A 26,495-nucleotide genomic window follows, 5' to 3' on the forward strand; every position below is an offset into this window, starting at 1 on the left:
AATAGACTTTGCAGATTTGTTCTGGGTTGTTCTTTTTACACACAACATTGTATAATGTAGAATCTACTGCAGTGGTCATCTCGGCACACAAGACAGCATATTTACTTGCTTCAATTTATATTTAAATGTATTCATTTTAGGTTTGCTTATTATTTACAGCAACATTTTGTATTTTTTTTTCTTTAAATTATCAAGTAAGGCATTCTATTCAGACTTTTTTTTTGTTCTTTGTTTTAAAAAAAATCAATTGGTAAAAGAGGTTTTATGGTTAAGGGGCCTACAGATTGGAAAAAGTTACCTGTGACATTCCTTCCATTGCATAATTTAAGATGTTTAAACAAACTCTGCTGTCATATTTTACTTTGGACTGTACTTGTTTTTCCTGAGGATGTTATTATTCATGTGACCTGATTCACTGATCTGTACATCGTTTTGTACTATGTATGTATGCATGTATACTACTTGCCCTTTTGTTATTTTTATTTTTATTTTTTTTAGGTTATTTTATGTTTTGTTTTGGTGTTATGTGATTGTGATTATTTGTGGTACACCCTTGAAATTGCGATATTACATCTCAAGGGGTTTATTCTAACTTCTTAAGGTAAGTGGTTGCAAACAATCTATATGGGCTGAATTCAAACAAATTAAGTCGAACAATTGTAGTAATAATTTGTTTGTTTAATTTCAGTCAATATAAATGTTTGCATTTAAATATAAAAAAAAGTTAATCGAATGAATATATATTTTTCAGTGCTTATCCACGAGACAACATTGACTCCTTATTTACATCAGAAAATGAAACAATAATATTTACAATTGGGTTCAATAGAACTTGACACAAGTCTTTTGTTTTTCTTACTTGATCAATTTGACTATTTAAAACATAAAATGCATTGTGGTCATTTGTTCTGCACTGTTAATTAAAAAAAATTATTAATTCAGGTTAAATTCAATAAAGAATGACAACAACTTTTTTGATTTAAAATATAAAATGTGAGGAGTTTATAGTCAAGACAGATTATTAGCATTAGTTAAAACACTTGGGATTACTAACAATTACAAAAAAAATTTTTTTTTAAAAGATAAACGCATTATGAAATATACTGGAAATTATGACATTAAGGTAATTGTTTTAATTTAATATGATCATATAAAGTCTGAAACGCAATGTACTCATTTGTTCAACGTTCCTAAGAATAATTGATTTAGCTAAATGTCATCTATAACAACTTCATTAAGAATTAACACATGATTATTAATAACCAAGACTGATATCAAAATGATAGATGAAAAAGTCACAGAGGTTAACCTGTTAACCAAGCACTAAGACTAGGGCCAGACAGAATCCGCATACTTTTTTCTTTGCTATTTCTGCTGTGAATTTTGTAAAAAAAAATCTCATAGTTTATTTGGAACTATTTTGGGAGTATCATAACTAAAACCGAAACAAAAGAAATGAAAAATAATAGCTTTTTAAATTTTGTTTAATGTTTACAATGCAAATCCAGAGCCACTTATTTAGTAAGCAAATAAAGTCTATAACAGCTAATAAAAGACAGAACAAAATTACTTTACAAACTGTATTGTAAATAAATCAAATGAACACTTTCATATTAATCAATATTATTACGAAAATAGTATTAGTTAAAATTAATTCAAACATTTTATTAAATATAAATTTAATGTAAATAAAGTAAATAGAGTCAATGATGGGCCAAAAATCTGCAGATATCTGCATGAAGATTCTGTTTGGCCTAACCAAGACCTACAAAAGATCTTTATGATAAACCAAATGTTAAAAACACGCATATTGTTTTGAATGCCGCTGTTTTTTAAGGACACACATAGTTGTTACGTGCTTTAGCTGTGAAAAAGCTCTAAGTGACTCTGAAATGTGCGGCGGAAATGTGTTGCAGCTGTGTTCAAAATCTGCAGCAGCTGTTTAAACCCCTGTATGGTTTTGGTATGTCGGCCAAAAAAAAAAAAAACTGATGGTACACGTTTGCAAAGCAAGCGATTTGGATAGTACCCTCTAGTTTATCACTCTCCAGGTGGCACACCACTGTTTAACAGAAATCATAACACTGAGGCTGACTTATTATTCTGGGCAGCATCTATCCACAAACTGTTACTGCAAATATTTTCTAATAATGACGTTCGTTTGGAAAGACAAATTCCCAATGACAGGGTTCATAGTGTGTTTTATGGTGGCTGGACAAATTCACACAGCGTTAACATATATCACAGGAACTGCCCCCAAACTTCAAAACATAAGAAGGCGCAACGATCTTCTTTTCAAATCTTGGCAAGATAAAGCCGGTGTATCTGTCTTCGCTTTTCAGGACCGGCTCGCTAGGAGACACTGTGGGAGACGAAGTGTCATGGAGCAAGCACATTGAGAGGATAGTACCGAGGGGGAATCCTTTGTTTCGTTTCCAAACTGCTAACCTTCTTTTTTTCTCCCTTTGGGAAAGGTCCAGGGGGAAGTAAAAGTACGGCAGGCTCTTTTTTGCTTCAAAGCACTAATAAGTTCCATGCCTCCCAGTTGCTTACATCATTAATCAGCTCGATGGCTTTGCGTGATAAAGGACGTAAACTGGCAGCAAAGCACAGACTAACACATATTCAACGTTAGCATCATACCAGCAACCCAGATGCCAGCCGTCACAGGTCAAGCATGCATCAGCACAGCGAAAATACCGTTTTACTAAACATGTCAGCGATGAATTAAACATCCTTCTTCATTAGAATGATGTTAAAGCCATTTGTGGATTAGCTTTTACCATAATCAATCAACATGAACGAGGACCTCAACGTGAAGTGATATTGACGGAGCGCTTTGCAAAGCGAAGAGAGAATGATGTCTAACTCGTTTGTTTCTAAACATGTCAAAACAGAGGAAGGGAGTCAGGCATGTCTGCCATGCCGGGCCCCATCAGGTCAGGCTATAAAAATCCATCACCGGGTTTGTGCTCTGCTAAAGCGCTAAGGAAACATATTGTAGATTTTAAGAGCCTTTTTATTCAGCCAGACTGTGTACTAAAACTAATTGGATTTCTGTCAATGGAAAAATATATCCCTGGGAAGACTTTGAACTACATAACGCTGACGGTACAACAGTCCATGAGGGACTGGCCCATTCCTCGATGCCAAACGTGAGGGAGGAAAATTAAACCAATGGTCAACATAAAATATTAAAATAGCTAGGTATCGAGTTTTTGAAAAATTATGTCAGGCTCACTCATTAGGTTCAGCAACGCAGTGAATTAAGCTACATTTAGTGGGTGATAATTGAAATCATAGCTGTAGTCATTACCGCTGACATGTCTCTAAATAATACCCTATAAATTTCCCCGGCGTTTTTTGGGGGGCTCTGTGACAGCTGGCAGGGCCTGAGAAAAATAAAGTACAGAAACTATTATTCTCCCCTGTGTGACCGGCCTTCCTATTCTCTCTTCCTTAAAGCCAATAAAACGTCAGCTTTTATTCTACCCCTCCAAAGTGCTGGCTGGATGTCAGCTAGCCTCTCTAAAGCCCTGCCACAGAAAACTGAGGGCCTGTAAATCACTGTGTCACAGGCACACCATCCATCTTCGGGTATACAATAAAACAGGGATGCAGTTATAGAGAGAATGACACCCGTGCCCAATATATATTTAATTTGAACAAAAAGAGAACATAAAGACGTTCCTTTCCATTCAGGACCAATGCTTTGAGATGTGATGTACTGTGCGCTTCAACAGATATTTGGCTGATGGAAATGCTGATAATGATTTAAAGGTAATTCTTTTGCCATCAGGACTCCTTTGTTGCATCGGAACGGCAGAACTGTGATTTATACCATGTTTGTGATGAGACTCGCAAAATACTTATTGGCATTTTCAATGGGAGACGATGATACTGGAAAGTCACGTAAAATCATTTCGCACTTAGCAAGATTTGTTTTGCAGAATAAACATCTGCAACAATGAAGCCATTCATTTATTCAAGATGATTTTAAAACCAAAGTATACACAAGTCAGCAGTCAGAACTGACGTTTACAATCTAGGTGGTTTGGGAGATAAACACAGGGTGATTAGTGATCGTTTGACAAAGCTGAGACCTTTCCTCCACTCAGACACGAAATGTTCCTGGAAAGTCGAATTAGAAATGAAATTTGGAGACATCTTGTTATAACAACATGTACCAGAAAGCATCTTGAAAGCTTTTCTCATTTAGCGGGCTCATAAGCCAGCAGTCCGAGTCCAAATACTAGCGTCAGTCTGTGAACTCATACCTGTGCTTCAGCTTCTGCCAACCAGACGGGACAGAAGGACAGAGCTCGAAATGAACACCATATTGCTGCGGTTTGGCAGCAACATGTGGAAGAAAAATGTTTTTTATCAGATACAAGATTGTCATCTTACCAAAATACAGAAAGCAAGATTTGCCCGCAAGTACTTTTCAAAACTAATTTGGTAAGACTTGATGATGCTCCCCTCTCATCGACCGGACAGAAAACGAAGCCTGTTTTGGCGGCCGCAAAGATATTGCACATCAACTGGATTTTATTCTTCTCGGGGCAATCAAGAACAGCTCTGTTCATACAAAAAGCAGGAAAAACTGCCATTTAAAAGAGACAAGGACGAGTGGCTCCTCAAGTCATGGATTTCAATGCTTGAAAACAACAGGACAAGATGAGGACATTCCTTCCTATTGCTGTAAAAAGAGAAAAATAGTAAAGATGAAAGATAAATGGAACCAAATAGCACAATAAGAATTAAGATTGAGCAGTAAGTTACTCTAAACTGAGCTACATCGGGAGTTTCAACATGCATTAACATGCACATACAACATACATAACATACAGTCTGTTCTACACAACAAAATACATAATTTTATAGTAAATATACAAATTGCATATTATGGATATCTCTCTGTATTGTATGGATGTCTATATGTATTAGGCATGCAACAATTTAACGATTTCATTATTGACCGCAATTTAATTCGTCAAGGTTAATTAATCGTAAAGGCTTCTCAACACCGTGGCACGGAACAAAACTGCTGCAACTAAACAAAGTTATGTCAACTGTGTGCTAGTTTAAGGTTCTGAGCTTGTACACAGAGGTTAACACACACACACACACACACTCACACTCACACTTACACACAAGGTTTAACTATAGCTGAAGCTATTAACTAAGGGTCGTTCACATTTTGCATCTTTTGCATGTGCAAATTCGCTTCCAATGGAGGCCCACGGCTTGTGCTCACATATTGGGACCGACGTGTAAGCACTGCAACACTCGTTTCATACACGTGAAACACGCTTTTCATACACATTTCTACTCGCGTTCAAAAATACAAAAATCCAAATTAATAATACCAAACATTTTTGTAATATGGTTGATCTAGAGTGCATTTCACTACATTTCTTCTTTTTAAAAGGGTAAGATTTACATTTTACAACCAAAAACTGTAATCATTGTATCCCTAAAATGTATTACCTGCAAGGTAAGCCCTGGGGGAATTAGGGGGCACCGACCACTGTCAAGAAGCCTATATTAATCATATAGATCTTTTATACATTTTCTATCATATGTTGCACAATCTGTAACCATTAACATTTTAACGTTATTACTTCTTTTCAAAACTCGGGGCCCCCATGAATAGTGGAACGTTTCTTTGATGCTGCACATGCAAATATGAAAATCTCATCAAATCACCGAAACGGCTACTTAACTGTACATATAGTTAGTTTGTGAACTTGTTTTTTATTTGTGAATTTATTGTATTTAATTTTACATTGAGAAGATAAAGGTTTCACTAAAATATATATATTTTTAACATGCATTTATTTAAAAACAAAACACCAACAACAAAAAACATGATTCTATAGAGGGAAAATAATATGTATACAGAAAAAGAGTGTTTTGAGTTTTTATAGGCCCCCATACCTGGAATTGCTTATGGCCCCAAATTACTAATTCCACCCATGGTCTTGAATGAGAATGCCCATTTTGATTCTGCTAAAATTATATTCACAAGTAATTTACTGCATTTACATAGAAAGTAGGGCTGCACAATATATTGTTTGAGCCTAGATATCGCAATGTGTGTATCTGCAATAGTAACATCGCAGGATTAGATTTATTAAAATTATGAAGATATTATTAAATATTATTATTTTTAAAATAATTTATACAATGATGACCATGTTATTTTATGTTTGATTGTTCAATATCTGTACATGAATACAGTTAGACTCTTCAGAAAACCATAAAGCACTGTTTAATTGTCTTTTATCTTTGCTCTGTCGTATATAGATATGCTTGTCATTTATTATAATTTATGCAAACGCACTGCATAAAAAAGACTTTATCATACTGATCTATCTAAATTAATAAAATCTTTCCAAATAGAGCTATTTAATTCATCTTGTGAAATAAAATTCATTTTGTAATATATAATCGCAGAAAAACAAAATATTGCAGATTTTTCCAATATCGTGCAGCTCTAATAGAAAGCACATTAAATGCATGCAAAGCGTCTAATACATTTTTAACACATTTTGTCAAAATTTGGGTGAAATATGCAGATAAATGAAAAATATGCAAAAGAAGAGAATATCGTTGTACAATTGTACTTAATTAAAAACTCCTTGCTGAGAAATGGGCAATGATAAAGACGGTAGGATAGTGGCAAAGCATAAAAATACAAACAATGTATATATTATATATATTGGCCGGTGAACCAATTGGTACCAGACCGCACAGAAAATCATTAATTATTTCTATTTTATTTATTATGCGAGTCTGAACGTTCTTTTATTTTAAAAAGTCATTTATTTTTTTTAAATTACCGTATTCTCTTGGTCACTTGAGCGCCAAAATTTAACCCACCAGCAAGCAAAATGAGTAGGAAACAAATGTCTTTGGAAAGCTTATTTGAGAACTGGAAAAGGCGCCGTGAAAGACTCACAAACTGCCAAGAAATGGATCCACAACCCATTTATTAACAAATCAGGTGAATCCAGCATGTGTGTGCAAGAAGATCAACTGCTGGAGATCGCAAATAACAGCGGCCTAAGGAGCTGTTTATATCATATGTTTTTTGTGTGTAAGCTCATTACTTCAAGTGGAGATATATATATATATATATATATATATATATATATATATATATATATATATATATATATATATATATATATATATATATATATTTTTTTTTTTTTTTTTTTTTTTTTTTAATGCTATTTTTATATTATTTTCTGCTATAAAATTGTCTGGTGTTGACTGGTCAGCGAGGATTAAAATGTTGGGGACCACTGCTATAGAGTCTTAATTATTTAAACCCCAATTCTAAATAAACCTGACCAGATATTTTAGTATGTGGACTATGCAGTTGAACGAAAATTCACAAGACACATTTCAAAGTACAAAAAACAAAGCTGTCATATAAGTATATTTTAGCAAGCATAAACAAATGCTCATAATAATACTCAAATGGTTAATTATACTCAGTTAATTATCAGTTAAACTTAAGTAATTATAACTATATTCTAATTAAGTCCTTCTAAACATACTTAATTCCTACTAGAAGACATCCACACATAAAATGCAAACAGATGAGGTCCAAAAGTATAAATGGTTTTGCCCAATATCCTTCTCCCTCTTTGACTAAAAAAGAAATTCCCTCTACCATTTAATGTCATGTTTGCTTTGACCTCAAAATAATTTCCTTCAGCATAACTGGGTCACATCTTCACAGTGGAAGAAAGTTGCACAACAACCACAGACTGTACAAGGCATGCACAACAACGAACTTAAAATATCCATTAGCAAAAAAGCAAGTAACAAACATGTCAACTATAATGCATCCAAAACGGTTTCTCTATATTCTCACAATTTCGCCTGTCAACTCATCCCAATCTTGCAGCAATCACAGAGGTACAAATTTGCTCCGAGAAATTAAATGAAATTTTATTGCTTCATAGTTGATTTATAAGAGCGGCACACTGAATGAAAATGCATAAATTCCATCTCTGCCACTTGCGTCCGTCTAACAAACCAGACAGGGCTAAGGAGAACGCGGCATCCTCTTCTAATACAAGCCAAACAGTCTGAGCCGTTCCCAAATATTAGCGCTAAATAAGCCTGATAGATCAGATATGGAAAATTCTCATTTCCACAAAAGCATCAATTTCCATAGCCTCTGCGGGCTAAGTGATTTGACGACTTCATTTCGACAGCTTCTCCCTCGTACTCTTAACTGACATTTTATCTGCATACTGGCACAGTTGCAGATTGAACACACCCGGAAGACAATGACAGGCCCTTCTACCGTTGTCACTTCTCATTTCGGTGGAAGAGCAATGCGTTTTACTGGCTTATGCCAATAATAGCCCCATCAAAAAGGAGACTCCACCTTGCTCTGATGTTGAGGGAGCACTTCATGTCGTAGGCTCTCATTTGTCAATTAACAGGAGCCTTCTGGTGTTGGCGCGCGGGGGCTTGAAAGACAAAGTCTCGGCCGTGACGAATGAGGAGAGACAGATGAGTGAAGCATGAGCTGGAGTGTAATACTATAATGTGCTTTAGATATGAATATAAAACGACATTGCTGACAGTCCACACAAGGTTAGATTTCATTTCTCGGCGTACCCAGCCACCGTACTTTATCTTCTTTGTTCGGTTTTCATCAGACTACTTGCATCTCATTGTGACAGGCTGTCGCCATTTAAAACGGCTCCATTTGGAAATGCAAGTTAGCATATTTGATTTGCCTTCGAGACGCATACGCAGGTGACTTTTGAGTGAGTTAATTTGGAATCTCGTATGATGATTTTCGAAAGATCCTCCGTCCAGCTGTGCAGCTACGAGCATCATTGTAAATTCTTTTGGATGTTTTGCTCTTACGTTCGAGCTTTACACAACTTATACGTTTCCCTTTGAAATATATTCTCCTTGATTTGGCTGTTGGCTCGTATGTAAGGTGGTGTAATATGCTGAAGCTGATGACAGACAGACTGTCAGGTCTCCAGGACAGAAAGCGACACCGGAGGGAGGAATTCACCGCCACTTCGTTCCCCTGCATGACTGAGGGCCATCATGTTTACCCCTCATCTGGACAGGACCAGACAAGACAATAACATTCCCTTTTCTTTCACTATCCACGTCCCACAAAGCCATGCATGTCTAGGACACTGGAGGGGACACTTTGACAGCAATCCCCGACCTGGGATTACTCCTCCTGTCTACGAACTAATACCTCTTCATGGCGAGTCTGGAGAAAGGTACCGCATCACCTTCACACCAACTCAACGTTAAATCCACACAAAAGGCACCTAGTGAAAAGTCTGATAAACTGAATGTGATTTCACATGCATGTGTTCTAGGATTCTCTCTGACACCTCTCACATCAGGTAACGCAGCCTGCGATAGCATGCAATGATTCTGGGCTGAGGTACATTATTGTGACCATGCCATTGCCTTGCTGAACATCTAACCTCCATTTTGAAAGTCCAAAATGGTTCAAAAACATCTTGATATATAGCTCTGAAAAAAATGTAAACTGCTTCAAAGTTAGTCGGTTCAATAATAAGTATAGGTTAAGGAAAATATTCATTAGTGTTCTATAAAGATCTCATAATGTTTTTAAATAAGAGTATTATCTTTTAAAGCAGTGTTTCTCAACCACGTTCCTGGAGGACCACCAACACAGCATGTTTTAGATGTCTTCTTCGTCTGTCACACCCATTACAGGTCCTTCAGTCTCTGCTAATGAGCTGATGACCTGAATCAGCTGTATTCGGTTAAGGAGACATGGGCTACATCCAAAAATCGCATACTTCCATACTTCCATTGTATAGCAGGGGTCAACAACCCTGTTCCTGGAGAGCTACCTTCCTGCAGATTTTAGTTGCAACCCTGACCAAACACACCTGTTTGTAATTATCAAGTGCTGCTTTAGGTACTATTAATTGGTTCAGGTGTGTTTGATCAGGGTTGGGACTGAATTCTGCAGGAAGGTAGCTCTCCAGAAACAGGGTTGGTGACCCCTGCTGTATGCTTAAATCAGTATGCGAGCAGAGTAGTATGTCCGATCTCATAGAATTCGAAAATCAGTATGCGAGAAGTACCCGGATTACTTACTTCTTCTAGTGAGATTGGACATTATGCCATGATGCCCCACGAGAAAATTTATGAATGGGTGTGAAGTCATTCAACTCACGCGGGTAGGTCACATAATCATGACAAAATGGTCGATGTGCCTTGTCCGATTTCCATTCATACTGCTCACATTCATACTGTATAGAACGTACTTTTCTAACGGCCGGTATGTTTAATTTTAGTAGTAGGCAATTCAAACACAGCCATGGATAATGTGTAGAGCTGGTGGTTGGATCATGGTTGAGAAACACTGTGTTGGACTATTTGGTTTCAGAAAAATTAACAGGACAAGACAAACTATTCCAAGTTTTCATTTAATAATTAAAACAAATTGTGTACACACACACACACACTCCAAATATACAAATATAAGGACATATTTACTAGATTTATACTGATATTCATGATCAGAAAATATTAAATAATTTACTGGCCTACTGTTGCTTTCTGTAAATAAATTATCAAAATGTTTATATTCATTTTTTCAAATAAGCTAGTGGTTTTCCTAAATATCTACATAAATAAAAGTTTTAGTTTATCCACAAATTAATATTCTGTCACCATTCACTAACACTCACGAATCTACAAAAGTGTATTCTCTGAGAAACACATTCATGTCATCGCACATATGCTTTTACAGAGAAACACATAAGACCAATGTGTGACTGTATAGACATTATTTCTAACATTTGGACTGCTTTTGTACGATGTACAACACAATGTTCATGAATGAGGAGAGACAGATGAAATTTCTCAATGTTTTCAAATAAGATTATCTTTTAGAGCAATGTTTCTCAACCACGTTCCTAGAGGACCACCAACTCTGCATGTTTGTCTCCTTTGTCTGTCACACCTATTACAGATCTTTCAGTCTCTGCTAATGAACTGATGATCTAAATCAGGTGTGTTTGGTTAAGGAGACATAGGGTGCATCCAAAATCGCATACTTTCATACTATCTAGTACACTAAAATCAGTATGCGAGCAGAGTAGTATGTCTGATCTCATAAAATTCGAAAATCAGTATGTGAGAATTAGGCTACCTGGATGACCTGCTACTCTGGTGAGATTCTGAAGTGTGCATCGGATGGACGCTACGCTACCCTATGATGCCCCGTGAGAGAATTACATGAAGAGGAGTGAAGCGACACAACTCACTCGTGTAGTTCACGTGATCATGACAAAATAGCGGATATACTATGTCTGAGTTCCATTAATACTACTGACATTCATACAGTATAGAATGCACTTTTCTAACAGCTGAGTAGTCCATTTAAATTCAAATACAGTACCTACTGAGTAGTAGGCAGTTTCAGATGCAGCTATGGTTAATGTGCAGAGCTGATGGTTTTTAGACCATTTAGTTTCAGAAAAATGAACAGGCCAAGATAAACTATTCTAAAGTTTTCATTAAATCAAAATGAAACACACTCTCTCTCTCTCTCTCTCTCTCTCTCTCTCTCTCTCTCTCTCTCTCTCTCTCTCTCTCTCTCTTTCTCTCTCTTTCTCTCTCTCTCTCTCTCTCTCTCCATATACAAATAGGAGAACATATTTACCAGATTTATACCAATATTCAAGATATGAATAAATTCAATTATTTATTGGCCTACTGTTACTTCCTGTAAATAAATTATACCCCACCCAAAAATGTCAATTAGTAAACAATGAAACAATTTTTGAGTGGAGTATCCCTTTAAAAGACCTGCCAACTGTTACTACAACAGCTAATAAAAACAATACAAGCTATGAATCTACAACTTATTTAGATGCCTAGACATCTATCGTGACCCATCTCCAATAAATGCTCATTTCTGGATGACCCAGATTGTCTTGTGGCAGCCCCGAGGACAACAAAAGAACCTTTCCATCACTTTGTCATGTTCACATATTTAAGTCCTCATGCTAGAGGGCAGGATGTCTGTCTATTAACTTCTTACTGTGGGGTCTTTGTGTGAACATGGCAGAAGAGGCAGTGAAATCCTGACTGTAGGCCACATCCTCACTTTATTCTGATCACATGCCTCTTTATAAATTAAATTTCACACTGAATGTAACCCTAACCCCAACAAAGCATATGACCAAAACAGCTTCAGTAACAGAAGCCTCTGTTCTGCTCAAAGACTCTGTGATGTGGTAAAAAAAATTATTTCAGAGCCAGCTTTGGCACTCTGCATTTGATACAATCATGGATGTCAAAGAGGAAAGATATTTGCTGACAAACTTAATATTGGAAGTGTGATTCTGGATTGAAAGTACCTAAGGTTAGACTAAAGCATTGTGGAGTGGTTAAACCTCACTTATTTGAATGCCTCTATATCTGTAATGCAAATCCTACAAGGTTAAATGGAAAGATGAAGAAACATGATGACGTTGTCCAAAAATCCTTACCAATATTCTTCTATTAATGTGTCCAACTATTCCAGAACTTATCTTGAGTCAGTACTTAAAGTGCATCCCAACGATTCTTCAAAGTCCGAAAATTATTGAACCCCACCTATTCTTGTCAAACTGTTTTGATCCACTTCAAATGACTACTATAGTTCAGAGTAAAGGCAATAAAGCACTGTTCAAATGTTTCTATCTAGCCATGCTACATATTTCTCTAATCTGCATGGTGAAACTATAAGGAAACATTAGTGATGAAACTGATACAATGAGTAGCATTGAGATAAACAACAGACAATTGATTTGAAACATTTGTAACATTTATTTTACCTACATGAAACTTTGAAAGGCCAAACATCAAGTTACACTGATCATTTATGCCTATACATTAAAAACCATATCTAGCAATGACTGCCAACATCTCTATCTCTACTGAAGGTTTAAGTATGGTTTTAAAAAAAAAGTAGTATTAGTATAAGTTTACAATAAATAACTATAGTATATTATGATGTGGGTGCCTGACAACTACAAATAGATCTGGTAGCAGATATCGCAGCTTCTGTTACTTTTTTACTTTTTTACTGTTTACATTTTTTTTAGGATATTGCGCTTTCACATTCACAAAATAATCTTAAGAATAAAATATAATGTGACGTTTGGAAGAGTATACTTGCATTGTGGTGCTATAACATTGTCATTATATAATGAGTGGCATAAAATGACAATAATATTATTTACAGCATATAGTAGTATGTAAGTATAGTATATAGATAGTATATTTTGGCGCAATAAAACAAATTATAACAAAAAAATTATATCGTGACAAGCTTTTTTACTTATGAGATGAATCAACACTAATGTGAAAAACAGGAAACATAAACTGTAACCACGCTTTTGTGGCAAAAATGTAATATATTCACACCAAATGTTACATTGTCAACGTAGAAGTGTTAAAGTAGTCATGAAATACACGTACAGCATTTTAGTTAAGTCATATAAATATTATTTATTTATATTTATACCCATGTTTTTTTAGTATCCCTGTAGTTTTTTTAATCAATGTTTTGAATAGCTGTTTTTAATGAAAACAAATCTGATATTCTCTCTCTCTCTTCTCAACGTTTGTAATATTTTTATTGGTGGTTATTTCTTTCGAAATATATTTTATTTTAGTCTTTGTTTTTTTTTTTGTTGTTTTTTTTTGGCACCTATTTTAACCGTTTTTCGAGATTTAACACTTTACACATTAAAATCCACTGATTTATAGACATCCGTTATGTTAATGTTCAAAAAAAAACCTGAGGTAAGTTCACAAACCATTTTGAAGAACCTTCTTTTATAATTGTACTGACATGCGGCTGTGGTCATGAATTCTGTAGAAAGTTTACTCTTAATCACAAACATGCACTGTTTTGAAAATGTTTCAAACTTGTAAAACTCATTCTTGTTCACATTTGAAGATGATTGATGATCACAGCGAGCTGAACAGATCTTTTGATCTCGCACATCCTGTCTTGTGGATATGATTGTATGTGCTACTACGGAGACATGGTAATACGCGACTGTCAATCATTTCAGTGGGTGGGGAAACCACACTCCTACGTTATGTTGCACCTCAAAATGGGAGAGATTCGAATCCTTTTTCAACGTCAGGAAAAAAAAAAAAAAAGAGACTTGTTGTGTTTTCATTACTCCACTATGACTGTGGACACACTATACCTGCACATAGTTCTGTCTGCACACAGCTTACAAAAGATGATTTTCATCATAGGTGCCCTTTAAAATTGAATGAACACAACATTTTTTAAATAACATTTATGTTTTTTCCATGCCCCAAAAATTATTTTAGATCAGGATTTTTATTTTGTTAACCATAATAAAAATGCTTCATGCAAAATATTGTTAGAATACTATTGTCTTACAACAAACATACCATGAAAACCAGATAGATAGTATGCTGCATTTAGCTATAGAAGTGAGGGGATATAACTGTATTTTCCCTGATCTACAAATGAGGGAGTTACAGTGTTTAATTAACTACCATGCTGGGTGAATGAACTGCTTTCCTCATCTCAGTCTTAACATATGACTACCATCAACTTAAGCTTTCAAACGCACATAATATTATTTATATCATATGTATGGTGCTACCAAATCAGGTGCTGGTGTCTCTTCTATAAAACCTGGAGCTACCAGTGCCCCTGCTCTCAAATGTAAGCCGCAAAGAAGTCATTAAATTTTATACCTACACATCGACAACTCTGGGCTCTTACAGTCTTCACCCAATGCCAGGTCTCCAGTCACAAATGCTCATTAGGAATATTAATGCGCCGATAAGCGTACATTTACGCGCGACACACTGAAGCAGCACAGGATTTGGCAATTATTAATGTGACAGACTCCAGTGCAAAGCGAATCAATTAAATGGAAGAATCCACATTTTCAGCACAGATAACTGCCTCAAGACGACAATTTTCACATGACAAAAAGAGGCCCATTCAGAGTCCTTCAAGGCCTGACAGGTCAAGAAAAGAAGTCTGAAACAAAGGCACCTTATAACCATCATCTCCTCTCTTTTAGTTGTCAGATCAGCTTTGCTAGTCCTGCTGGTGAAATGGCATCCCCCTCCCCAGCTGCCACAAGGTGCTTCTTCGTGTCCTGTCAAAGGAATCTTTTATTCTATTTGCTCAGCATTAACATGTCACATTTATTGATCAGGCTTTTTATCTGGCCACAGCATGGCACGCTGCTACTGTACCCGCCGCTCTCTGATGTCTCGATGACACGGCTGACGAAGTAATGCACATAATGCATGTATTAAATTGCACTTAATGCAGAGGTGTGATGGCATGCGCGACAGGTAGATTGAGTCAGAGATGTTGTGTGCGGTTGGCATCCTGTCATTTATGACAATGTTCTAGAATGTTTCCAATGATAGAAACATCCTTCACACAAGCACTTTCTAAAACAATTCGCCTATTCTCTTTAGCCAAGGGAAGTGTAATATTACATATTCAAAAGCTAAATATGATACAAACATAATGTACATCTGTGGTCAAGCAGCTACTTTCTTGGGTGCGTTCCTTCATGGTAGGGTTCGATAAAAGGATTTTTAGAAACTCTGGTACAATTTCATCTGATTTATTGTGAATGTTCCAGCCTGATCTTACAAGAAAACGTAAGTATTTTACATTTTGTCAGTTTAGTGGCTAATTCGTACGAATTCGTATGAGTTCAGTCATATGAAAATGTATGATTTTTAAAAAAGAGGCGTGGCACCCAACCCCACCCCTAAACCCAACTGTCATTAGGTGATAAGCAAATCATACTACAATGTACAAATCAGATAGTACGAATTCATAAGAACTATTAATAAATCAAAAGGTTACAAAATGCTGTGAGAATGCGTTGGAACATTCCATCCTTGGTGTCCACCACAGAAGCAGACATTCCTGTCTTACCTATAAAAAGATGGGTCTCTGTCAGGTACCAAATGACCTATGGTGTAGATCAACTGAAATATGAGCACAACTCAGACCCAAAACAGAACATGATGTCACAAGATGACCACAAACAGCACAGAATGCTCAAACGTGCATTGGCTTTTCTCAGCTTAGTCGCAATGTTGTACATTATAATTCAATACATGCATTGTAAACAAATCCCAGCATTTAAAAATACCATTACATGCACTCAAATATGAAGAGCATATTTAGCCAACAGCATTGTTTCAGATCTTCAGCAAGTTCTGTCACAAAACTCAGATGTCATAAGAAGTTTTAATTTATTTGTTTGTTTAGGTTCTGTTCCAAAAAATGCAGCGTGAACGGCAGGTGAAGCAGTAATAAATGTATCAGTCAAACAAAGAGAATCTAACTGCAAGTGTAAACACATCCTTAAAGCACCAAACTGAAGAACACAGAACTACAGAATCAGTGGCTTTGATAAACACCTATAAATGTTACAAAAAAGTGGCCTTCGGGTATTGTGTGTGTAGATTAATGCATTGGGCTCCTGTATGCATATGAGAAGGGTGAGGCATCATGTGTGCGTAGATACACACACACACACACACACACACGCACACACACACACATATATATATATATATATATATATATATATATATATATATATATATATATATATATATATATATATATATATATATATATGTGTGTGTGTGTGTGAGTGTGTGTATCTACACACACATGATGCCTCACCCTTCTCATATGCGTACATGAGCCCAATGCATTAATAATAAAAATCATCATGAACTTCCTGTAAATATGGCCGGTTAGGGTATTCAGACCAGCGGCGAGGCTACACAGTGGCACTAGCCAATTTAGATTGACCACTAGTCCACTCAAGCAAATGAGTAACAAAAGAGTTTGTGTTAAAGAACAGCCCTGTGTATGTGACAATATTAGCTCAAAGAAAGCGCTGATGAAACTTCTGCACTTCTGTTTAGTGGTACATGGTGAATGAGCTGATTGATCAACACTGCATCCTCCTTCGCTGCACAATATATTAGAACATTATCATTATTACAATAAAAGTATATGCAATATCCATATCAAAGAGAAGTGCAAAAAAAATGTATAAGTGTTATGCGTCCATCCAAATCTGACCAATCAGATGGGCTCTTTACTATCTTTAACTCCATCTCTTGAGTAAATGCTGTTAGGTGAACCTAAAGCTAAAAATAAATAATAATGCAAGTCAAGAGAGAAAAATTACAACAGCTTATAGAAAATCTAAATTTTATGAGTGTTGTCAATGCATTTATTAAAGTTAGTTATATTGTAAGAAATATCATTATCTCAACACTCAACAACATTGCATGTTTTCCCAGTAACATGCAGCCCTAGCATCCTCATCATTGGTCAATATGCTTTCAGATGCCAGATATTCCATAGCTTTGGCAAAGCAGCATGTAAAGTTACTCTTAGTGAGGATTAGTGCTGTCAAACTATTTTGTATAAACAACTATTATATACAATATAGTCATTATAGTCTTCAAAAATAAACAGTATGCACAACAATATTTTATAATTATGAAATTTTATTTTGGATGCGATCAATTGAGCTTGTTTCAACCAAGAACACCTGCTCTAAATATATATATTGCTATTTGGTGAAGCTACAAACCAAAATGAGTGTGTGTGTACTGTGATGGAGGTGAAGTTGGTTTTATATTTGCACATTCGTTCAATGACAACTTGTGACATGCTTCCTACATTGTTTACCATGGTACTGTGAATATTTAACTGAATCACATGTAAATATGACTTCAAAACAACATTAGCACTATTCAATTGGCTGTAAACAATGTTGTACTTTAATACTTGCTGGCTGCTAATATAATTTAGCTATTTGGAATTTGCAAAGAATACTTTTCTGACATTATATTATTAAGGACGATGTCCGAATGTGTGAATATAAAACCAACTTTACCTCAATTATACAGTGTACAACTAATTGATGTTGTTTGGTCTCTACTTGAACAACCATGCTTCTTGCATCCTATTATCTGAGACATTTTAGCGATGAATGACAGAATACTATATTATGTATGATGTTTAACCCCGAGACCCATTTTAATTTTTTTGTACAGCTCACATTTTGACCTTAATCATTATCAGCCAATAATGCTGTTTCTGAGGTTAATACCACTTGAGCAAGGTCTGCTTACAGTTAAATGTCGGGCCTCAACATTGAGTTAAAAACAAAGAGTAACTTACCTCAGCTGGTTGAAGCTGAGATCTAATCTTCTAGCCATTTGTCCATATTTTGTCCCAAGAAAATCTGGAATGTCTTCCCAGTCATGCCCAATGCAGGACACCTACATTTGTGAGAGAAAGATATATCGGTTATTACATCTCTAGTACTCTAAAGTACTAGTCTTTCAGGAAATATACAATCTTGAGCATTTCTGCTGATGATATAATAAATAAAAAGGTTAATATGAGGCTGTTCATATACACGTGAATGCTAACGCATCATGTACGGCTATGTGAATGATAAACCACTGTCATTATGCTAAACAACAACTAAGCAGCTTTACATATAGCCTATGTATTTTGTTTATTTTAACTAGAGTACACTTGCTACATATTATATAAATTCTCTTTTATTTTACCTACATAACACTTCATGACAAACAAAAACAAACGCACACTTAGGGGCGTTTGGCGCCACTTGTATCCATAACACAGGTCACAGGACAGCGTGTTTGTAATATTTCACTTACCTGACTTCCATTCACTACAACCATTGACTCGTTGTGTGCCATTGCCGTCAAATGACAGTTCAGAAGGAGAGAAGCATGTAACGAAGACTCCCACTGACGTTTTTTCTGGGCATAAGACTGAAAGGTTAGCTTTATGTTTTCAACATAAACTTTTAAACTACTCTCCGTATGAAAAGCTTTACTTCTTCCGCGTGCTCGTGTCAGCTGATCTTGGACGGAAGCACGCGCCACTATTCAGTTGCACAAATCTGCTCAGCTATGAGATACTCCCGAAGATGTTTTGCCATGAAAGTAAGCCTAAAAAACAATAATTAATAGCTATAGAGGCAGGTTTCATTCAAAGGCAGTTGTTTTAATCACTGGAAGTGTGGACAAATCGGCAAAGTGTGTGTTTACATACAACAAATTGCAATTCAGAGCGTATGTTTCACTGCATTATCATACTGAACTGCATTTCTTAGCATTGGAGTGTCATACGCTGCTTTACGTTAAAGAAAGCATATTAAAGTTTTATTGTTTATCGTCGTATGACAGGACACGCAGAAAGAGAGTCGCTCAAGAGCTTTGGTTGGGAGCGTCGTGACGTCACTATGGATCCTCCCATAGGCGGAAGTTTTGGACGCGCAGACAGTGTGGAGACAAGTCGGATTTCTTGTGCTGGCGGCACCGCGCGAACACTAGAATAATGTACCTACTCGGTTTGACTTCCAAAATGTGCCTGGTTAGACCTCACTGGAAATTTCTTTATATTATCGTCTTTGTAGAAAATAAAAGGAGTGTGCCTGTAAATGTTCGAACCTGTGGTTTCACGTTGGAGCGCGCGCTTGAGTGTTTTACCTATAAGGTAAAGTGGTTCGCTGTAGTGCCTTTTAGCAAATTTAATGATATTAAACGCTTTGTAATGCATGCCTAACTCATGTTAGTAAACAATTGTGTTTTATTGCAGTTGTTACTATTATTATTGTATGTTATGCTTTAAGAGAAAGGAATCGGGCGCTAAATAAAGCTGTTTGCATTTTAAATCAATGGAGTTGGATGCCATTTCTGCGGTGTAACGTTACTTGTGTTAGTTTTTTTTTTCTTAAACACTAAAATTATAATAGCCTAAATACTGTTTTTATTGGAACTGATTTTATGCTGTTTCTATTTTAGTGTGCTTTCAGCAACCCTTTCAAATCTAGCCAATTCGTAACATGAGGGGGGAAATTCTGTGTAAAATTAAAGTGAAATCGTTTATTTTGATAAATTGTATTGTGCGATCCTTAAACTTTTGAGTACAAAAAAAAATGTTTTGCACTACTACGTGGCTTTTGGCCGCTTTAGGCAGCTCTCTAAATGACTACATTTAGTCATGCATAAACATGACGATATGAAATATATGAAAATACATTTGCATTTAAATAATATGAATTATGACCCACTAAAATATGCTCCCATTTAAGGATAATGCCGAGTGTTTTGTATCTGATTCAGAGGCTCATTCGTCATGCAGACAATAAAGAGAATATTTTTACCCGATGCTGGAAATTTATGGTTACCCTTCTCTGCTCTAATAACTCACGCAGTGTGTCACGCGCTGACAGCCTGTGCAGAAAACAATCACACTTCTTTACATACTGAAGAAAGATTCTGCGATAAGCTTGTTTAAAAAATGGCCGGTATCAACTTTAGGGTCTGGGTTATATTAGTGAATAATGTAGTAAATGTTTGCATTTTTAAAAACTTACATTTAAACATGCAATGCACTCTTTTAGCCAGAAAGAAAAAAAAAATTTTTTTCCTTGTTCATTTCAAATTGACTCTATATTTGTTTTTTAAGCATGTCGAGTAAGGCCTATGCATTGTGGATAATTAATTCTAACTTTTTAAATATTGCAAATGCGTTTTAAAAGCATGCATTCAGTAAGTATTGATTTTTAGAGAGGTTGTGTGTGTCTGTGTGTATGCGTGTGTGCAACGAGTAAGAGGATAGAATAGTTATTTTACGTTAATTAAAATTTAGGCTATATGATTTTAAAATAAAATTATTGTAATATTATTTTAAACGATAGATGTACTTGGGAAATTTGACCATTTTATTTCCTTATTTAAGAGGTTGCATTTTATATGTAGCCTATACGCTAAGTGCCTTAAATAAAACATCATATATTTAATTGCTATGGCAAACCAGCAAAGTTCACTGTTTGTCATAGACCAAGTGTTATCTGTTTCAATGTGTCTGAGATCCTCCAACAAAATATACATTTCTTTCACGCTGATGACTGTCCACTCCAGGTTTTCTTGCTCTCCTAGATGACCTGTCAAGCGGATTACCGCAGAAAGAGATTAATGGTGGAGGCGGGTTGCAATAATAATCGTTTTGTTTGATGTGACAACTTTGATAGGCGTTGATTTACTTACAAACTGATAGGCTTTTAATTGAGCGCCTCCATCCAGTGAGAGATGAAAGGCAAAGCGCATTGAAAAGCTGCCCGATTGCCCCGGAGCCTCAATACTGATTAGCCGTCTCAGCGGTGAATAGTTCAAGGCATTTTAAACTTCTTTTCTCAAAGGTCTGACAGACCATTTCTCTTTCTTTTATGTCTTTTGGTATCGTCAAATAAAATTAATAATTTTATTGTGTGTAAATAAAATGTACTTGACATGAATGGGGAAACTGTCTGGACTATTTCTTTAATAATTAGTATTGTATTCTCGACTCTGTTTGACATTACAAGTGAGTAGAAGTTTTGTTGTTTTTCCGCTCGAGGCAATGTGATACCAGTGAAGTTCACAACTCCAAAACATGTATAGAGTCCGGAAAAACCTGAAACTGCATGTGAGACGAGGAAAATATTACTGGAAGTAGCTATTATCTACACCTGTCTGAAACCTCTGCGTATTAAAAAAAAAAAAGAATTTCTGCTCATGCAGACGGAAAAATCAACAAATAGCCTATATTTACTTGTTTTAAATTCAGGAGGAAATAAGTTTTATAAACTTTGATAACAACAATGAACTTTATGTAGGGTAATTTACAGTATGAAAGTCAATGGTAAATTTAATCATTTACACTTACAGCAAAATGTTTAAATTCATTTAATGTCTTTATTTTTATTTAATAGTCTACCTTTTGCTTAGCCTATATACAAATTGCTATATCATGAAATTGTCCTCAAAAAGTTAGGCTATTGAAAATTCACAAAAAAGCCTACTATTATAAAAATAACTTGTTTACTCAACTGTGGCTATTCCTAAATAAACTGTAATATAAATGACCAGTGTTGCTTTTCTGTCTATATAAATGAGCAGTGTTGCTTTTCTGTCTGCCTCGATTTAAAATAGCCTAAACACGGGCAATGGCATCTTGTCTTACCGCAGGTTTAAAACAGAAACCTTTCCAAACTGAATAAAACAGAAACTACATTCCCTTCAAATTAAGTGACTCTTCTTCTGGATGCTTCTTTTGCCCTTTTCTCTGTCACTCGCGGCACATAATCAGCTTCAAAAGCTGACGTGAAGTAAGAAAAGGATTGACAGCGACTGACAAATAACTGATTGATTGCGGTCGAGCAGAATTGACAGTTGACGGAGGGGTGGGGATAGAAATAGAAGGGCGGTGTATATTATATTGAAAACATGTGACATTCACATCCCTCTATCACTGCATTGGTCTGCTCTTGTCAACGCTTGTCTGATTGGGGAATTCAAACACTAAAGGTTGATCTTGTGTTTATGGTTTGAAGTTTCAGCCCTACTCCAGTGAGAGTTAAAAAAAGGACTACGCATGAAACATTGGAAAGTACCTTTTCATATAATAAATCGGCATTAAATTAAAAGGTTAGACACATTTAAATTGTAGTAATAAAGGCATGTATGTAAAAATAGACAAATTAAAATCTCCTTAACTGTTGTGTTTCTTTGTTGTTGTTTTTTGCTGGTGATGGTAATGGTCATCAGAAAATATACTTATTAGTAATCACAAACTTAAACAACAACAACAAAAGAAAAAAAACATCAAGACAGGCATATACACTAAAGCTATTCTTCTCTATTAATTATAAAAATATAACAGATACAAGGTAATGTGTTAAAAAAATGAAAACCGAGCAGTTTACATTACATTTCGGACAAATGTGGCGGCGTGTACGACAACCTACATATTGCGCAAAATCTCCTCCCCCAAGTTGTCAAAATAGAGGCGCTTGCAGAAGGAGGAACGTCACATCCCCTTGACCCTCCAATCACCTCGGGGTCCCATTTGATTGGAAGGCGGCAAGGGCTTTAATCTCGGACTAATTCAGCTGCTTTTGAAGTGAAAATTTCTACCAGTGCTTGGTTTGGGAGGACAAGCGCGCGGACCTACGGGAAGAGACAGAGCGCGCGCTATGCCTGTGGTGTCACACGCGGCTCGGGATCTGCGATAGCCTCGCGCTCTGCTTCAGACGGATTATACTCTTTATCTTTATTTCTGCTATTTGAAAGAAGATTACGGCATAGTTTTTATTTATGAATCTGATAAATGAAATACCAACAAAATACATGAGAATTGGGTCATGATCACATCGCCCTCTGCTTCAAGAAATAGTGATACTGATCTAGTCTGGGAAAGCAGCAGCAGCAGCTCTCGGAATAACAGCTCCGCGGTCGCCAGCAAGCCTTTTCTCCATTCCGTCCCTCCTTCGGACCCTTTACGGCAAGCTAATCGACTACCCATAAAGATTTTGAAAATGCTTACTGCACGCACAGGACACATTTTACATCCTGAATATCTTCAGCCATTGCCATCCACCCCGGTCAGTCCAATTGAGGTAAGAATGTTTTTAAGCTGTTAATGTATTTTAGCCTATTACAAGTTCGCATTCTTCTTTTTTTTCGGAGATATGACGGGACATTACGGGAATCTTGGAATAGATGTAGGTGGGTAGAAAGCATGAAATTAATACAATTCTTTAGTTAACATTAACGTATTCCATTTTCTCTTTAATTAAGCTAACATTGCGAATGCGCTTTTGGATTAGGGTGTTTACCATTTCAGCGCGTTTTGCGCGATGCGCATTATCAAACATAAAACGTTCAAATAAAGCGGCGAGTCTTTTTAGTGAAGTTTATGTTGTGTATTTTGTAAACTGCGTTGTAAGGATTTCGCGTGCACACGTTTGAATGTCTCTAAATCCTTTTATTGTTTTATCTATTCTCGCAGCTCGATGCCAAGAAAAGTCCTCTGGCTCTTCTTGCGCAAACATGCTCCCAGATCGGTAAACCGGACCCTCCACCCTCCTCCAAACTGTCCTCAGTAACGTCAAATGGATCTAGCGAAAAAGAGTCAAAATCTGGTCCTTTAAAACTGAGCGACATCGGCGTGGAAGACAAATCCAGCTTCAAGCCGTACTCGAAGCCAGCGGATAAGAAGGACTCGTCTTCTGGGGTGTCGAGCGGAGAGAAGTCTGGTTTCCGTGTGCCTAGCGCCACCTGCCAGCCGTTCACTCCCAGGACTGGCAGCCCGAATTCCAGCACTTCTGCTTCCCCGATGCCGTCAGATGGCAAAGGAGAGAGAGATGAAAAGAAAGATTCTGATTGTAATAAAAACTGCTCCTCAGACGGATCTGCACCGACCAGTGTCAGCCACAGCAGGATAAGCGTGAGCTGTGCGGGAATTAACGTGGAGGTCAACCAGCACCAGGAGACCACCTCAGGATCCAAAGCATCGGCGACGTCGGACTCGGTGTCGTGTGTCACCTCTTCTTCCTCGGCCTCCGTCCTGGGGTCAGGACTTGTAGCTCCCGTTTCTCCATACAAACCTGGCCAGACTGTTTTTCCCCTACCCCCGGCAGGCATGACGTACCCTGGAAGTTTAGCAGGGGCCTACGCCGGCTATCCCCAACACTTCTTGCCCCACGGTGGAAGCCTGGTCAACGCACAGCTCGCCAGCTCACTGGGCTGCAGTAAAGCTGGCTCAAGCCCTCTAGCCGGGGCATCTCCCCCGTCCATAATGTCTGCTAGCCTTTGTAGAGACCCTTACTGCTTGAGTTACCACTGTGCCAGCCACTTAGCGGGCGCAGCCGGAGCTTCCTGCACACACGACTCGGCGGCTGCGGCGGCCGCGTCCGCTTTGAAGTCCGGATATCCACTCATGTACCCGACACACCCTTTGCACGGGGTTCACTCCTCGCCGCCATCTTTTGGTGGACACCCTTTGTATCCCTATGGTTTCATGCTGCCCAACGACCCTCTTCCGCATGTGTGTAACTGGGTGTCAGCTAATGGACCTTGTGATAAGCGTTTCTCGTCCTCCGAAGAACTTCTTAACCACCTGCGGACGCACACCGCGTTCACCGGGACTGAAAAGTTGATATCGGGTTATCCCAGTTCATCATCGTTAGCTAGTGCTGCAGCCGCAGCTATGGCGTGCCATATGCACATGCCGCCCTCAGGAGCCCCTGGGAGCCCCGGGACACTGGCACTCAGGAGCCCGCATCATGCGTTAGGACTAAGCAGCCGCTATCACCCGTATTCAAAGAGCCCGTTGCCTACTCCCGGCGCGCCGGTTCCAGTACCTGCCGCCACCGGCCCTTATTACTCTCCCTATGCACTGTATGGTCAAAGACTCACCACAGCATCAGCGCTTGGATACCAGTGAAAAACCAACAGACTTTGTTCAAATTTATAGATTATAAAGATTGAAATATAAAGACTTTTATATCATCGCGCCACTGAAGGACTGGATCCGTGGACTCACTGTATTTATTTATGTCAGCTTAAAGCGGACGATAATACAAATGAAAATATTTGAGCAACTCAAAAGTGCATTACATTTGAACTGAACTCTGTAGATAAAGTGAAACACATGTTAGAGTACTAATAAAATAGGGGTCTTCAGTTGGATGTTGATTTGGAATTGCTATGATTGTATTGTTCGTTATTATTTAATGTCTCATTGAAAAAAGATGATAATTTACATGCATGTTTGTTTCTTAAATCCCAAATTGTCCACACGATTTGAAATTGCCGTTATTTTTCAGGTGTACACCACGGAGAGAGAATTGGTATTTTTTGTATGTATTCTGGAAAAATAAGAAACAATTCTGTTCCATATTTCTGTCTTCAGTGTTCATTAACTAAGCATCACCTAACTAAATTCTGTCATTTAAGCAAATTGATTTTGCCGTTCAAATGCAAATCGTGTAATTTGCATCTATGGTTGCGGCATTTTTAATTTCGTTTAGTTTTACAGGTTTTACGCTTCTGCTAAATAATTTCACTGCGAATAAGAGTTCAAATTATGAGTGCATTCCTCGTTGTCTGAGAATTTTTATTATTATTATTATTCTAATGCTGATCCAGCAGACAGCCCATTGAAAGTTTGATATGACGATTTTAAGCAATGACGCCAAAACACGTTTTAATTAATTTCAGGATCGTCTGATTACTTGTGCATTAAAGTTTATAATTAAATAGCTTATATCTGAATGGAAAAAAATGTTTGAATTGCCACTTTGTTTCTTCTTAAGGAACAGTGTTTATAATAAGTGGGAGTTTTTTTCATATTTGAAAAGAGACAAAATGCATGCTTTTAGCACAACTTTTTGGTGAATGACAGAAGTCGGAGTTCGTTTTCTTATGAAATTGAAAATATACACTATCATGTTATAAATTTATCATCTCACCGTAAAACGAATATTTATGTTGAATTCAAAATATAAACGGCTCTGTTGATATAT

General features: G+C 36.9%; 2 protein-coding genes and 2 long non-coding RNA genes across 9 annotated transcripts in view; 2 read left to right on the forward strand and 2 right to left on the reverse strand.

Moving 5' to 3' along the window:
• Positions 1 to 19,011, reverse strand: part of lrmda (leucine rich melanocyte differentiation associated) — a 597,710-nt gene extending 578,699 nt beyond the window's left edge. For 2 of the 5 annotated variants that reach the window (XM_087277938.1, XM_087277935.1), the window contains exons 1-3: positions 18,978 to 19,011; positions 18,796 to 18,900; positions 18,287 to 18,387 (exon numbers count right to left, since the gene is read on the reverse strand). In XM_087277938.1, coding sequence (XP_087134064.1) covers positions 18,287 to 18,387; positions 18,796 to 18,837 — 143 coding nt within the window. In that variant the 5' untranslated portion in view covers positions 18,838 to 18,900; positions 18,978 to 19,011. 5 annotated transcript variants of the gene reach the window in all.
• LOC147834173 (uncharacterized) lies at positions 7,235 to 12,921 on the reverse strand. Its single transcript, XR_015505847.1, has 3 exons — positions 11,821 to 12,921; positions 10,961 to 11,589; positions 7,235 to 9,689 (listed from the first exon to the last, which is right to left on the reverse strand). It is a non-coding gene; the product is annotated as an uncharacterized LOC147834173 (long non-coding RNA).
• On the forward strand, positions 18,995 to 19,817 carry LOC137487383 (uncharacterized). Of its 2 annotated transcripts, none has more exons than XR_015505841.1 (2): positions 18,995 to 19,215; positions 19,330 to 19,817. It is a non-coding gene; the product is annotated as an uncharacterized LOC137487383 (long non-coding RNA). The 2 variants fall into 2 exon arrangements; XR_015505840.1 differs by having other exon boundaries at positions 18,995 to 19,086.
• A 3,269-nt stretch (positions 19,818 to 23,086) lies between these two features.
• Positions 23,087 to 25,665, forward strand: znf503 (zinc finger protein 503). The gene is given in 2 exon segments (NM_198840.3): positions 23,087 to 23,585; positions 23,978 to 25,665. Coding segments are annotated over 2 exon segments (1,692 nt in total). The 5' UTR covers positions 23,087 to 23,330; the 3' UTR covers positions 25,415 to 25,665.
• Positions 25,666 to 26,495: the final 830 nt, after the last annotated feature.

Source organism: Danio rerio, chromosome 13 (genome assembly GCF_052040795.2).
Source record: "Danio rerio strain M-AB ecotype USA chromosome 13, GRCz13ab, whole genome shotgun sequence".
In the NCBI taxonomy this organism is placed as follows: Eukaryota; Metazoa; Chordata; class Actinopteri; order Cypriniformes; family Danionidae; genus Danio; species Danio rerio.